The sequence below is a fragment of the Schistocerca americana genome, chromosome 1, assembly GCF_021461395.2.
Source record: "Schistocerca americana isolate TAMUIC-IGC-003095 chromosome 1, iqSchAmer2.1, whole genome shotgun sequence".
In the NCBI taxonomy this organism is placed as follows: Eukaryota; Metazoa; Arthropoda; class Insecta; order Orthoptera; family Acrididae; genus Schistocerca; species Schistocerca americana.
Genome location: NC_060119.1, coordinates 861,725,354 through 861,742,309, shown reverse-complemented (window position 1 = coordinate 861,742,309; position 16,956 = coordinate 861,725,354). Strand labels below are relative to the sequence as shown.

The following is a 16,956-nucleotide window of genomic DNA, read 5'->3' as shown; positions in this document are numbered from 1 at the left end:
CTTCTGTTAGGCAGTGAGGAACCTAGTTGGCACACAGCTTTGAGTACCCCAACTGGTGGATGAATGTGTCAGCACTATCAACAGACGTGTCCAGTTGAGTAGTGCTTGTGATCCGTTGATCACCTTTCATACCGCACTCAGAGGTCGGACAGGGGAACAATGGGGGCAGAGGGGAAGGAACGCGGACAGGGAGGAAGGGACATGGGGAAGGAAATGCAGCCCAGGAAGGAAAAAAGGGCTGCAACACCTCAGGGCCCCGTGTGCACCATGCAGAAACTCACAGAAGAACTATGAGCCCACTAGGTGGTCGGAAGACCAAAATCTAGCCAGTACGGTTGCTGAGTGACCAAATAAAGAATTTTGAAACACTTACTGATTTTATTAAGACCAAAACCACTTGGTGTGTTTGTATAGATTGGGTGTCAATATTTTACCTTCAAAGTCATTGTATGACTCTCTCATTGATCTTCTCACACACATTTTCACTTCTGTTCAGCTTTTGTTTGTCTGCCGGGTTTTGACTTCTCTTGAAATTCTGAAGAAGCTCTTTGTTAACGTAGCAGTTTTGTAACACAGTTATTAAACCATGGTGGGTCTTTCACATCCCTTAAGATGTAACTCGTAACATAATTGTCAAAGGCATACTGGATGATGGTTCTGAATTTTTTCAGTGTGTGCTCCAAATTTTCATCACCAGTACTGAATATTTGATGCTGACTTCTCAGATACTCTTCAATTTGTTTTCTGTCACTCTTGCTAAACAAAAATGTTTTTCTATATTCCTTAACAATGACTGCAATACCCATCATATAGTTGCTACCACAGCCTTATGACCACTGATACCTTCCACTATGATAACTGATTCAGGAAGTCTGAGTCTGTTTGCTGCTAAGAGATCTAAAATGTTGCTTCTTGAATTGGTTCTTAATTATCTGCTCAAAGTAATTTTTGCACAACACATTCAGAATAATGTCACATGAATCCCTGGCTCTGACACCATTCTGACAACATGACTCTACCAATCTACACACAGCAATTTGAAGACATGCCATATTACTACAGCATGTTAAGGAAAGTTAATGTATTAACAATATAAAGCAGATATCTCTGAAGCACTCTACCACTATGAGTAATTCGCATTTGGAATCCATGATAGCCTCATTAGATATTATCGAGTTTTTTTACAGCAATAAATACACCACCATCACTAATGATTAACCTATCCTTATTATAAATATTCCAATCTGAACTCAGGATATCATTGCTATTCACTTCTGGTTTCACCACCTTTCTGTTTCTAATACTGTCTGAGCATTATAACTTTCAATAAGTGATACTAATTCTAGGACCTATCCTTGCATGTTCCTCCAGTTTACTAATATCCTATTACCCTTTCCTATACCCAATCTGTGAGGATAAGCATTCTCTGAGAAAATTGTGGCTGATGCAACTTCCGTTTTGCAAGGCAATTCATCTCTGATCCCAATGAAGGGGGTGGGGTATTCTCTAACCTCACATGCCCCATGAAAGCTCTTGCAAGACCAGCATGACAAGCATTTCACTGCATACCTGCCCCCAGCACAGCTAAGACTTAGCAATGTGGTTGAAATATTGGCAACCCTGTGACAGTGTATTCACTTCTGCATGTTGTCATGAAGTGTTCGATTAAAGTCACATGGCATTTCCTTTCCACTTCAGTGACTTATGCTACATAATCCTCATGGAAGATGAGACATTGCGAAAGAAAATTAAATTTATTAATTCTGGGAATGCTGTACTTCATATAAATGACAAGTGTGTGTATCTTTAACATTGCATTATGAGGCTCTGCGATCCATATGGCAATCAGAGAGGTAGACCAGTTGCCATCAGTGATTTGTTAGCTCAGTGGTTCCACCCATGTTCTGTAATGCAAGGGCAGCGTTAATTCTCAGTATTAATCATGATACAGTCCAGTGCACTCTAGTTTCTTATTTTACATTTTATTTAACAGAGCTACAAATTGTTAGAAAAAATTCTTTAACAGGATCAGAAGAAAACTGTTACAAACACAAAGTCTTCTCAGAATCTCAACTCAGTAAGCTGTGTTAAGATCACTGACATCTGCCTTGTAAATATCGAGCTCCTTCACTATACAAATGTCTCTAAAGAACTTCGACTACTACCAATGACACAAATTTGAGTTTTATTTGTCATGTAGGACCCAAATGTCAGGGGAATAGTCACAAAGTAACTACCGTGTTTACTCGAATCTGAGCCACGCTTTTTTTCCGGTTTTTGTAATTAACAAAAAAAAAAAAAAAAAAAAAAAAAAAAAAAAAAAAAAAAAAAAAAAAAAAAATCGCCTGCAGCTTAGAATCGAGTGCAAAGTAAGCGGAAGTTCTCAAAAATGTTGGTAGGTGCTGCCACAACTAATTTCTGCTGTCGAATATATGTAGCGGTACACAGGCATGCACAAAGATAAATACTGGCGCCAAAACCTCTGCGTCAGTAAATAAATTTAAAAAAAGTGGAAGACGAGATTTTTTTCTCTGCCCCGAGTTTCGACCACTGCATTTTCATACATTATCCAACGAAGTAAATACAAATTCCGCATTGTTCATCTTCGAAAGTAGCAGCATTTCTATGTACTATGAAAATCCGACTGGCAAGACTGTTTGGGATGTTTGTCAATATGGCCAACTCTACTTTCTGAATTTTTTCCTACCTGTGAGAAGAGATGGTTGCTAATAGGAACTTTTATGAATTGTGAACCACATGCAGTATTCTCTTCACAATAAGAATAATATGAATATAAACATTTTGCCATGTATTCTTTCGTGTTTGCTGCTATCTCATTTAAATCCTGTCTGCCTAATAAACTACGAAACTAGAGTGAGACAACAGCAAACGCGGAAGAATATACATATCATGTCATGTTTATATTCATATTATTCTTATGCCTAATAGTGATACAGTCAGAAATGAAGCACAGTAACTGACTAGATTTTTAATTCGAAGATGACTAATTTCTGTGCAGAATTTGATGTACTAAAGAAGCACTTCTATCATATGCAGTCTATTATTTGGTTCTTGTTGATCATTATCACAGAAATCGTCAGTGTAAGTAACAACAAATAGCAGTCTCCTGCCATTGTTTCGCTAATGAGGCGATTCCTCTCTCTCTCTCTTTTTTGTCTTTTTTTTTTAAGCAGCGGTAGCGCGCACAAAAGCAAGCCATGCCGCGAGCGGTAACATGTCGTAAACACTGATTATCAGAATGCAACAAACAAATCATGACACAGTACAGTAATGCATTTTCAGCTTAGAGTGACATAAACACCTATAACAAAGAGAATGGCACTTATCAGATCAAAGAAAAATAAGCAATCAATTCAAACCAAACGAAGCACATGAAAAAGGAAGGGTACCCGTATAAATAGGGACGGAGCGCCTGACGCATAGCAACGGCTACCTGGTAAAGCTTCACTGCTAAGCTTATGACTTGAACCAAACTACTGTAGCTGTATCATCATTCATTCGACCTAAATTGTGTCTCATATTACAATGGACCAACTTTGTTTCGATTTGGAGGTGCGGCCTAAAATGTTTCTCTCCCCTTGAATTTTGAGTCTCAAATTTCAGGTGCAGCTTAGATTTGGAAAATTTTTTTTTCCTTGATCTCGAGTCTCATTTTTCAGGTGCGGCTTAAATTTGAGTGCGGCTTAGATTCGAGTAAATACGGTATAGTTCCTCTGTGGTAAATCTGCGCAATAGCAATTAGGTGTCAGGTAGACGTTTACTGACACCGGCGTCAGCAACTTACTTCCACTTTGGGTAGCTTCAAAAAATGGGCAACTTTCTTGTTTAAAATCTAATTTAATACCTTAAAGATCATATTTGATCAGCGTTAAGTTCTCCATGAAGCCGTACATGGACCTTAAAATGCGCAGTGCGCCTGCATTGCTATAGAGAGCATGCATTGCATAGTATTCACACAGTTCACTACAAGTACTTACTGTAAGAAATAAAAAGACAGTGAAACTGATTACATCATATTTACATACTGTGGCTTGACAAAAACACATGAATATTTGATGCAAACACTACACAAACACTCGCTTCTAAAAGAAAATGAAATGAAGCATTTATAATAATATTGAACAATGTAGTGAGATCTTATGATAGGATCACAAACAATAAAATAAATTTTGAGCCATACTAATGTCTTGGATATTAGTGTAATACAATACTAATAATATAAGAACAGGTCATCTATGTCTGTTGCTATTCTATTAAGCATGAAATGCAAATCATGGACTTCTTTGTGGAGTATACTCACAAACTGTAAAGTTTTTTAGACTCCCCAAAGTAATGAGCAATGGCCAATGCTTTCGACACAGGATGAGAGAATGCAGTGACCTGGGGTGTTCAAAGGCAGGCAGTTTACCGCAAAATCTTTCGAAAAAATATTATTGGACAAAACTGTTATTACCAGTTTTCCAGAAAGTGAAATACAACGTAGCTATGCTACCATTACACTTAGAACTTCAGCATTCAGATGAAAGGCACTATAAAAATTTAGGCAACAAGTGGTTTCAACTGCAAGACGTTGCATGCAGATGATACTCTGCTTACCACTAAACCATGAGTGTAGACGAAGCATAAGAACCCTAATAGAAGATTTCCTCCATGTGCTGAAGCAGGCCACACTGTTGCCAGATTGTACAGATAGCTGGACATAGAGTAGAGCTGGACTTACAGTATTATCAACATGGCCAGTTTATTTGTCCCAATTTGCAATCATCATGGACTTAGACTCTACGGCAGCTGGCCACTGGCCAGATTTTATGTCACACAGAGTAAACTAATTGTGTTCTATCTAAGAAACCATTCTGAATAGGACATATGTCCATTTGACATACTTTGCTTCAAATTATCATTCCTATCATATCCCTGAACATTGGCCAATCCTCATGTCTCTGCATAAATAATGCCATTTCTTTTGCAATGATTAGTTCTCACTTTTAATGAATTAATGTTTTTAGACACTGAATGCAACAGCTAACATCCATGTATGTTTTTCAACAATTTGTCAGTACTTAATCATGGTAAATGTAGTACCAAAGCTGTATGCTGCACAAGTACTAGTGGCACTGAAACATTGAACAGAATATTTTTATTGCATTCAGTTACTGTGACAGAAGCTTAATGTCACACAAAATGCCACTGATTGCGGTGAGTCTTGTGTACTTAACAGCGTGGTGCCATTACGGAAACACTCAAGCCAAAAAGACTATAAACTTTATAAATTATCCTTGAAACCTTTGTTAAAAACCCACACCCTCACTCCAAATTGTTTTTTCATGTACTAATACAAACATTCTTTTAAGAAAACCTAAAATTGAAGACATTATTTTATCTATTTAGGATCTTGTTGAACTTTGTGACTGTTATTCATGTAAGGACTGTACAGGGGAGAGGTGGGTAGAGGGCGGAAAGAGAGGGATAGAGGGAGGGGACAGGGGAGAGGGGAGAGGGATGAAGTCTGTCTTGTTAGTTTGTAGCATGCGAGAGGTAGCTCCTGGAGTTACTTCTCTTTAGTATCAAACAACTAATAGCATTTGGTTAAAGGTATGCTGCAGAACAGTGTTGTCAACAGTAGAATGTGTTTCAGTTGTCTCTCAAGTTTTGGTTCCAATAAATGTATAGTGATTCTTGTTGGAAAAATAATGAGCAAATAAGATCAAGAAAGACCATTTAGCTTTGGATCTCGTGATTAATCTGAGATTTGTCCATTAAAGTAAGATCTCCAGTTTCTTTCCATATAGAATATATGTTTAAAAATATGCTTACTGGCAGTGGAAGTTACATTGGTGGAAAGGCTGGAATTTCAGCTATTTTTAATGTAATTACCATTGCGTTTGATGCACATCTGCATGCACTGTGACTTTTTTCACATATCCTTGTCATAGAACTCTCCTACCACATTGCACTCTCTCTCTTTTTTCAACTCATCGCTGGTCTGGAAATGCATTCCACCCACATGTGACTTCAATTCAGGAGACAGATGAAAATCACTAAGTGCCAAGTCTGGGCTGTATGGGCAATGGGTGTGGATGACCCATCTGAAATGGGCCAGGAGTGAATGGGCAATATGGAGATGGAGTTGTCATGATTTGAACACACACCCTTTGTCAGCATTCCCGTTCTTCATTTTTTAATGGCACAAAGCAAATCTTATAAAAAGACTCAGTTGTGAGGAGCATTGATTGTTGTGTCGGTAGGCACACACTAACTCAACAATACACATTTTCTGTCCCATAACACATTGGCCATTACCATGCTGACAGACAGTGTTTGTCTGAACTTTCACAGTTTCAGAGAAATTGAATGCCCACCAATGACAAGACTTTTTCTTGGTTTCAGGTGGAGTGTTAACACATCCAGGTTTCATCACCAGTGACAACTGAATCCAAAAATTTCTCACCTTGTTCTGCATAGTGCTCCAGGAATTTGCGGCTCGCTTCAACACATTGCCGCTTAGTTCTTCAGCGAGAATTTTGGAGACCCACCTCACACACACCTTGTGATAATGCAAATATTTGGTCAATATCTTTTCAATTTTACTCCGACTTCAGGGATCCATTCACACAGCTTGTGAACTGTTACACACTGGTTTTCAAGTATTTTTGTCTCCACTTTGGAACTGTTTCAGTTGACACTGAAGGCTGACAAGAACACTGTTCATCATGGACGCTTGCATGTCCATTCTTGAACACATTAACTGATTTTCCCACATTTTTGATGTCCATACTGTGGTCCATAGACTTTTAATAACTGACAATGAATGTCAATGGGGGTAGCACTTGAAAAACAAGTCATTGCACACAACTCTCACTTGGTGGGAGAAGTAAGGGAGGGGCTCCATCATGAACGGCTACCCAGTCAGGACTGAGCATCGCAGCAGGCTCATGTTGCTGGGATCTGAAGGGAGGGGGCAGAACGGTGGGGGCGCAATTGGCAGCTACACATCAGTGTTGCCGTGTGTTGCATAAAAACATTCCTCACACCTTCAGTCCCCTTAGACACCTTACTTTATGGACACATCTTGTAAGACTTGTGCTGAAGGGTTCAAATCACTTCTAATGAGAATGGTGCACACAGCAGTCGCATTCATGCGCAGAAAGGCAGAAGTTTTGAAACCTAGCGAACAGAAATGAAATGTATGGAAATTATGAAAGGCAACATGAAAAAGATACAATTATGCCAAGTTTGTAATGTTACTGTGCAGAAATACCAATGTTTGGTAAATTAGTAGATCTTAAAAAAAGTGTGTGTTAAATTCATTCCATAAACTAGGCAAAAAGCAATCCTAAGATTTTTATTTAGGAGGCATCATTAGTATCAATCTAGTTCAACAGACAAAAAAGAAGAATGGGTAAGTTCAGCCCAAGGCTTTCTCAGTTTCAAATTCAAATCTCACTGGTGATAAACAATGTGTTTCTAAAAAGGCATTTCGATCACTTCACAGCATACAGTACTGTGATTATAGATTGTATTTTTTCATGGTATTAGTTTTTAAACATCTGTTTTTCGGCAAGAAAGACATAGCTTGTAATGGTCTCAGATGGCTATTTGCTTTTATTAATAACTTTCATATTATTGGTTTGATGTATAGGGAGTAATAATAATAATAATAATAATACAGATCACAAGTATACACAACATTTATTACCAGATACCCGGAATTAAAATTTTTAACAGAACAACGACTAGCTGATCAGATCCGTGTAATAATAAAAAATAACAGGATACCCCAGTCAGAATTAGAAAACATCAAACAACAAGTACAACAAATACTGGAACAAAATAATGTGCAATCAGAAGAAGAAGAAAATACAGTAATGGACTCAAACATCCCAGAGCAAACAAACAAAGACCAACACGCATCAATTAAACAATCAGAGGAAAACGAAATCTCAAGACAGCCACCAGAACAAGCACAAATAGAACACGAAGAGACACACGTGTTAGATATAGAAGAGAAATTTCAGCTGACGTATATAGAATACAAAGACACAAATACAGACATCAGACCATTCTAGCATAGACCGCCAAATAACCCACAAGTCGAAACAACAATAAAAACTATCAACACAATCATACACAACAAAATAAACGAAAATACAACTATGGAAGAGTTACAACTACTGGTTTATATAGGAGCACTCACTACACTAAATATACACACTAGACAGAGATCAGAACAAACCAACACACAGAAGAAACCCACAAAACCAGCATGGCAACACAGGCTACAGATAAGAATAGAAAAACTGAGAAAAGACATCGGACAGCTAACACAATTTATAAGAAATGAAATATCAGACAAAAAACGAAAAAGGTTAGGTAAAATCTCACAACAAGAAGCGATAGAGCAATTAGATGAAAAGAAGCAGAAATTCAAGCATTGGCCAAACGACTTAGAAGATACAAAAAAAGTGAAAATAGAAGGAAACAAAACCACACATTCAACACAAACCAAAAGAAATTTTACCAGACAATAGATAACACACACATTAAAATAGACAATCCACCAAACATAACAGACATGGAACACTTCTGGAGCAACATATGGTCAAACCAGGTACAACATAATAGACATGCACGGTGGATACAAGCAGAAACAGACACATACAAGATGATACCACAAATGCCTGTAGTGATAATTTTGCAACGTGAAGTCACCTGAGCAATTAATTCTACGCACACTTGGAAAGCCCCTGGAAAAGATAAAATAGCAAATTTCTGGTTAAAGAAGTTCACCTCAACACATTCACACCTAACTAAATTATTTAACAGTTACAATGCAGACCCATACACATTCCCAGATACACTTACACAAGGAATAACTTATCTGAAACCTAAAGATCAAGCAGACACACCAAACCCAGCAAAATATCGCCCCATAACACGCCTACCAACAATATACAAAATATTAACTTCAGTCATTACACAGAAATTAATGACACATACAACACAGAACAAAATTATAAATGAAGAACAAAAAGGCTGCTGCAAAGGAGCACGAGGATGTAAAGAGCAACTGATAATAGATACAGAGGTGACATATCAAGCTAAAACTAAACAAAGGTCGCTACACTACGCATACATTGATTACCAAAAAGCCTTTGATAGTGTACCCCACTCATGGTTACTACAGATATTGGAAATATACAAAGTAGATCCTAAATTGATACAGTTTCTAAACATAGTAATGAAAAACTGGAAAACCACACTTAATATCCAAACAAATTCAGATAACATCACATCACAGCCAATACAGATTAAGCGTGGAATATACCAAGGAGACTCATTAAGTCCTTTCTGGTTCTGTCTTGCTCTGAACCCACTATCCAACATGCTAAATAATACAAATTATGGATATAATATTACTGGAACATACCCACACAAAATCACACATTTGCTATACATGGATGATCTAAAACTACTGGCAGCAACAAATCAACAACTCAACCAATTACTAAAGATAACAGAAGTATTCAGCAATGATATAAATATGGCTTTTGGAACAGACAAATGTAAGAAAAATAGCATAGTCAAGGGAAAACACACTAAACAAGAAGATTACATATTGAATAACCACAGTGACTCCATAGAAGCGATGGAAAAAACAGATGCCTATAAATATCTAGGATAAAGACAAAAAATAGGAATAGATAATACAAATATTAAAGAAGAAGTAAAAGAAAAATATAAACAAAGGCTAACAAAAATACTGAAAACAGAATTGACAGCAAGAAACAAGACAAAAGCTATAAATACTTATGCTATACCAATATTGACCTACTCATTTGGAGTAGTGAAATGGAGTAACACAGACCTAGAAGCACTCAATACACTTACACGTTCACAATGCCACAAATATAGAATACATCACATACATTCAGCAACAGAAAGATTCACATTAAGCAGAAAGGAAGGAGGAAGGGGATTCATCGACATAAAAAACCTACATTATGGACAGATAGACAATTTAAGAAAATTCTTTCTAGAACGAGCAGAAACTAGCAAAATACACAAAGCAATCACTCATATAAATACATCGGCTACACCACTGCAATTTCATAACCACCTCTACAACCCTTTAGATCACGTAACATCAACAGATACGAAGAAAGTAAATTGGAAAAAGAAAACACTACATGACAAGCACCCGTATCATCTAACACAGCCACACATCGATCAAGACGCATCCAACACATGGCTAAGAAAAGGCAATATATACAGTGAGACGGAAGGATTCATGATTGCAATACAGGATGAAACAATAAACACCAGATATTACAGCAAGCATATTATTAAAGATCCCAATACCACAACAGATAAATGCAGACTTTGCAAACAACAAATAGAAACAGTAGATCACATCACAAGCGGATGTACAATACTAGCAAATACAGAATACCCCAGAAGACATGACAATGTAGCAAAAATAATACATCAACAGCTTGCCTTACAACATAAACTTATAAAACAACACGTTCCCACATAAAAGTATGCACCACAAAATGTACTGGATAATGATGAATACAAATTATACTGGAACAGAACCATTATAACAGATAAAACAACACCACATAACAAACCTGATATCATACTCACCAATAAAAAGAAGAAATTAACACAACTAATCGAAATATCCATACCCAATACAACAAATATACAAAAGAAAACAGGAGAAAAAATTGAAAAATACATCCAACTGGCTGAGGAAGTCAAGGACATGTGGCATCAGGATAACGTTGACATTATACCAATTATACTATCAACTACAGGAGTCATACCACACAATATCCACCAGTACATCAATACAATACAGCTACATCCCAACTTATATATACAATTACAGAAATCCGTAATTATTGATACATGTTCAATTACCCGAAAGTTTCGTAAATGCAATATAACATATACCGTACAGTTAAAAGGAAGTGACGCTTGATCAAGGTCCGCGTCACTTCCCATTTTTAACCAGACTTAACGTCTGAGAAAGTAAAAAAAAAAAAATATAAATTAAAAAAAAAAAATTGATGAAAATAATAATGATAATGAAAATAATAATGATAATGAAAATAATAATAATAATAATATTTATCCAGTAAAATTTACAAAAATCTCACTTTGTTTAGGAAATGATGAAGAGAGAGCATGTAAAATTTTAATTCATTGCTTCCGCATACATCATTATTGTAGATAAAGGTGATAATATTTATCAGGAACACCAACTATATATGATTTAGAAAACTTTCATCACTTTCACACGAATAACACAGCACATGTTCCTTTCCAGTGGGTAACTAGGTGGTGGCAGGAAGAACATCCAGCCACTCCTTAAAATACCAATTCTTAGGACTAAAGGTAGACATAAGGATTTCTTTGAAATATTACATTAGAGACCTTGTGCAGTAACTCAATGCTGCTGTCTTCACTACAAGAATGGTCACAACTGTCCCTGACCATGAAACATGAAGAATAGTTTACTTAGCTTACTTTCACTTTATTGTCTCTTATGGTGTTATATTTTAGGGCAACTATGTGCAGTTATAAAGAATATTTTTAGCCCAGAAACAGTCAGACTGATCTATGGTGTATGTTCATGAACTTCATGTAGGCTGTTGTTCAGCTGTCTCAGTATATTAACTCTATCACCCCTGTACATATATTCGATCATGAGAACTGTTACCGACAATGACGACTTACTAAAAAGAAACAGCAACACTCATTCCACAAATATCAGACAGAAAAACAATATTCACTTTGGTAACAAAAAACGAGGGACAGACGAGTGAACATGCTAAAGCAGATTGTCAAAAAGCTGAAAGAAATGTTTGTCTGTCCCTCGTTTTTTAAAATTATTAAGACCTTTATGAAATATTTTATTTTTACTTCGTAATTTTATTATTTTGCCAAATATTATTTTATGACTATCTGTTTTTTTAGAATGTATGCCTTTAATGCTTTAAGACTGCATGTTGCTAATTCACATTCCTTTATTTCTGACACTACGGCTCGTAGTATCATAATTTTAAATTCCTTCCATTTTCATTATTTTTATAAGAGTGGCATGCAACATAAGACATAGCAATGCCTTTTAAAAATTGTCACATGCAAAAATTTGCAATCTACATAGGATATTCATTGACAATATTTCAAAAATATGCACAACTACTGTGCCCTCTCAATTTTCTTCTTCTTAGTATTGATCTGTAAGAATTAATTATTATGTATTGAGTAATCTATATAAATGGAAGTCTCTTATTACACAATGAAATCATATCTGTGCAGAATGTACTACACATGTCAGTTAATGATTTTTGCAGCCTCCTCATTGAAAAGCAGCCTGATGGAGCGTCTATCGTTTCAATAAAGACATGTTGCTGCTCGACAGTACATTGTCTGATGTGACAATGTTTGCCATTTGACTTTCACAACAAGTTCATTGGAAAGAAGCCTGCTGCCACATCTTTGGAATGGCGTCTAACTTCACCATGGCAACCAGTGGTTCCAAATGGTTCACTAACAGGCCTTGAGAGAGCAACCCATGTACTGTCTAAACGATGTTCATTTATCCTACATGTTTAAATATTTTTAACGCTTCTTAATTGACAATAGCTGTTGAACAAGCTAAGTTTTGTGTGTGTCTATTTTCATTTCTTGTCAATGTTCTTTTAACTAAGAAATTTACCATTGTTTTTCAACCTATAACCCATTGGTTAGCAATGGCATCATTCTGCCAGAAGTGGGCAGAGCCTCCAGAATATATAGTAAGACGTGTACTGGTTTCTCCAGTAATGATTTATCACCAGAAGGAGGTTCTTAGTCATTGGTAATTCATAATTTTATAGCTTTCTAACTTTATATATTTTCTTTAATGTATGTAGCCCTCTGATCAAAGTTTTGTATATGACTTTTAGGTCTGAAGATGACCACAGTTGCGGTGTTGAAACTGGTCACTGGAATAAATAATTTGTGATCAAGACCGCTTTTAATAGTAAATATTTGTAATAACATTGATCATTGTATACTCCCACAACGTATGCAACAGTAATTCTTAAGACCAGCTCAAATTACATGGAACCTTGAAATACCTGGGCTAAAATTACTGGAGCTCTACTGTATATGCAAAGGAGCCAACTTTCAGCAATCAGCAGTTTAAACACCCTGAAGAGTAATGCTCAAGCTGGTTCAAACATCAAATTTACATTTTTTAAAGCCTACAGTTTTCTCATGCAATGTGATCATATATCATACATGGGACACTACTAACTGATGAAAAGATGGCAGGAATAAGTAATCAGAGATAATAATCTGTGCATCATGAAACAGAATGCAAGACTGGGGTGCAGACGAGTGCGGGGGGGAGGGGGGGTTGGTAGGAAAGAAAACACAGCGACTTCTTAGATAACAGTGCACATAAAAATTCACAGCTCTATGAATCTAGTGGACGTCAGGAGGCTACTGCGATAATAGTGAACTAGTGTGGGATGTAAAGCTGATGAATGAAGCGGAAGCGGTGACAAAGATGATGGGTGTGGAGGTATGTGAAAGAGAAATATTTGTGGCAACTGAAGACAAGGGAACTGCATGGAGAGACAGCTTCCATCTAAGCAAATCAAATAAGCTGCTATTTGGTGGTGGTTGTGTGTGTGTGTGTGTGTGTGTGTGTGTGTGTGTGTGTGTGGAGAGGGGGGGGGGGGGGTTCCAACTGGCCCAAGATGTGGAGCAGCTACTCAAGTTGGCTATGTTGTGTTGGTTGCAGGCTCCACCGGGCATGGTCATCTTTGCCTTTGGCCACTGTTTTGTAATGGTCATCAAATCGGGCTCACAGCTGGTCATCATGCTCACATAAAGGGCTGTGCAGAAGTTGTAGATGAGCTGGTATATGATATTACTGCTTCACAGTTGGCTCCACTTTTGATGAGGTAGCATATGCTAGTGACAGATCTGGGTTAGGACGTATCTGGTTGAGACATGGGACAATTCTTGTACCTAGCTGTTGTATACAGATAGGCCGGAATTACAGCTGACATAAGGATGGATCAGGATGTCTCATAGGCCAAGTGTGCAGTACAAAAAAACTCTGCAAAGATGGGAGATATTTTTGGGAGAATAATTTTCATTTCAGTTGAAAATGAGAGGTAGTGAAAGTTGCAGTGAATGATGTGGTCCAGGTGTTCAAGTATGTAATGATAATGAGTAATAAATGGGATGCTCCTTTGCACCCAGATAGTGAGAAAAATAAGAGTGTGGGAGAAGTGAAAGTTTTGGCATGGGTCAACATTCTGGGCAGGATGTTGCTCAGCTTTTCAAGTATGCCATCTAATGGTAGTGAGACTGGCTTTTGGTGTAGAAAGGATGGAAGCTGTCAGTTGGAGATATTGTTGATCATTAAGATTTTGATAAATTGGAGGTTTTTAAGAAGCCATCAGAGAAGTTGAGATTGAGATCCACAAAATCTGCTCTGAAGGTACAACAGGAGAAAATATGCTAATGCTGTGGGGGATGAGGAAATTACATTTTGACCCTGGCAATAGACCATGAAGATATTATCAATGCACCTGGACAAAATGAGAGGTTTTGGACCTAGAGACTGTAATAATGATTCCTCTACACTGCTCATAAGCCCATAAACATGGTGGCATAAGAGCGCACAATGTGAATACCCATGCCTATGATATGGGTTTGCTTCTATATCTTTTCTGAAAAGAGACAGTGTAGTATTTCCTATGAATAAGGAATTAAACTGTGGGTCTGGAGATGCTGGAAGAGGTAGTATTCGATGACAGGAAGGCTACTGTACTGCGAGATATTAACTGAGCCAAAATGTCCCAGAGTTCTTGTTCATGTGCCTATCTACAGTCAGACACTTCCATTTTATTTACGGTAAATAACCTTTCCTCATTCCCTTGCTTGTATGTCACCTAGGATTTTCCATACTGATTACAAAAGTTTCTTAATTTCAAACTCAGTTATTTAATTTTTCCATAACTAACTGATCATGAATGGAAACATAATATGTTTGGTGAACCATTCGAGAAAATTGGGAAACAACACAGTTGTCTCACTTGTATCAAAGTCAAATTCTGCTAGTTTCAGCACTCTGAAAACACTGTACTAAATGCATACACCCTTTTCCCAGAATTTTAACTGAGGTATACACATTACCAGAAGTATAGAGAGAAGAGTTCCACAATGCTTGCTGTTCCTGTAGATTTGAGCTGTTTCTATCCTGCATCTCAAACAAATGTAACAACATTATTTCATCTTCGAGACTTTCCGAGACAGACGACTTAGATCTCCTGAAACACAGAAAATATTGATATTAACTTCAAACTGCTTGTCATAATTACATGATTTGCAAAACTCTTGAAAGTACTGTGGAGTAAAACATGATAAAATTCTCTGTGGCAGAGTTGGGGGTATTGTGTGTGGCACAACATAAATGGACTTTTAAATGATGTGTGTACAAAGGTTTGCAGGCAATTCTTCACTATCATACTGGCAAATGTTAATATAACTTCCCCTATTCTTCATAAACATGGCACACAAACAAGTAAAACACAAACAGAAAATTTATTTTTTGCTCACCAACTGTGTACTCATCTCTCCTCATTTTACATTAATTATTACAAGAAATGCACATCTGACATGTAACCTAAAATGCAACATAATATCAAATAAAAGTATGGTTGGCTTGAGAACTGCAGTGCTGTAGGTACTTCAACTTATAAAAGCACAAAATTATGAGGTAGATTTGCTAGCAAGTACAGACCTTCAGGAAACTTAAAGTTTAGTGCATTACATAGACCCATATAAAAGTATATGAAACTATTATAGCTTTCCAAGGTACTATCTTTTGTACTGTTATCTTTTGTATCGGCAATACTAAAACTCTCTCCTCCTGAAGGTAAGTACTAAACTATGATTCTGCCACATAATTTTGTACTGTACTAAAGTACAGTACGTATGCAAAAGTTGGTGGTTGTCAAAATGTTATTTATATGCAACTTCATACTAACTGAGGACTACAGAGCCTCAAAAGTTCGCATTTCTGTTCTGCTCTGCTCTTCATCATTAACATTTTCACATCCTGAACAAAATTCACACCCTCCAATGAATTATTCACTTGTTGGATTGTGTTATAAATTCAGTCATGTATCACAAAATTTTTATTAACCAGATAATTATTTTAGGTCAGTTATGACTACCTTCAACCTGATTGAATCCACTCCATTACATAATTCATGTAACTGCATACACAGATGGTATGGTACAGTTACACTGAGCAGCTATTCAAGCTTTGTCACAAATTCTTCCGAGTACCATGGACACTAATGTTTATGCTTTAGGCACCTAACGTCTTTAAAGCATTAACAAGCCTGGTGAATAATGTTTAGATTTTGAGATGGAGCTTGCATAGCTGATTAATGTGACTATCATCTACATAAGCAATGGCATGGATTATGTAATGCACTGGATACACTCAGGCCTGAAGGTGGCAATAGCTGACCTGGTTAATAAAATTTTTGTGATTGAAGACTAGATTTATAGCAAAACAAGTATTTCCTGGATCTCTGTGAAATCTTATGGCAAATATGTTGCAACTTGTGAACACCATGCTGTTTTCAGCACTATTGCAATTAAAATAATAATACAGCCTCGGCCTCATACATGCCAGCTGTTTGGTTTCTGTCAACTTTTATATGTAAACTGTCACCATTCATACACAGCTAACAAACACAAATGGTATATATTCCAAGCACTGTGAATGCACAATGTTTATGCTGCACTGTGTCATTTTGCCATGTTGTTGTTGTTGTGGTCTTCAGTCCTGAGACTGGTTTGATGCAGCTCTCCATGCTACTCTATCCTGTGCAAGCTTTTTCATCT

At 36.9% G+C, this 16,956-nt stretch overlaps 1 protein-coding gene across 1 annotated transcript in view; it reads right to left on the bottom strand.

The window, feature by feature from the left end:
• The window catches only part of LOC124613751 (E3 ubiquitin-protein ligase TRIM37-like), a 297,453-nt gene that overhangs the window by 76,923 nt on the left and 203,574 nt on the right, over positions 1–16,956 (bottom strand). Inside the window, exon 12 of the mRNA XM_047142470.1 lies at positions 15,232–15,365. Coding sequence (XP_046998426.1) covers positions 15,232–15,365 — 134 coding nt within the window. The remainder of the gene's footprint in view (positions 1–15,231; positions 15,366–16,956) is intronic.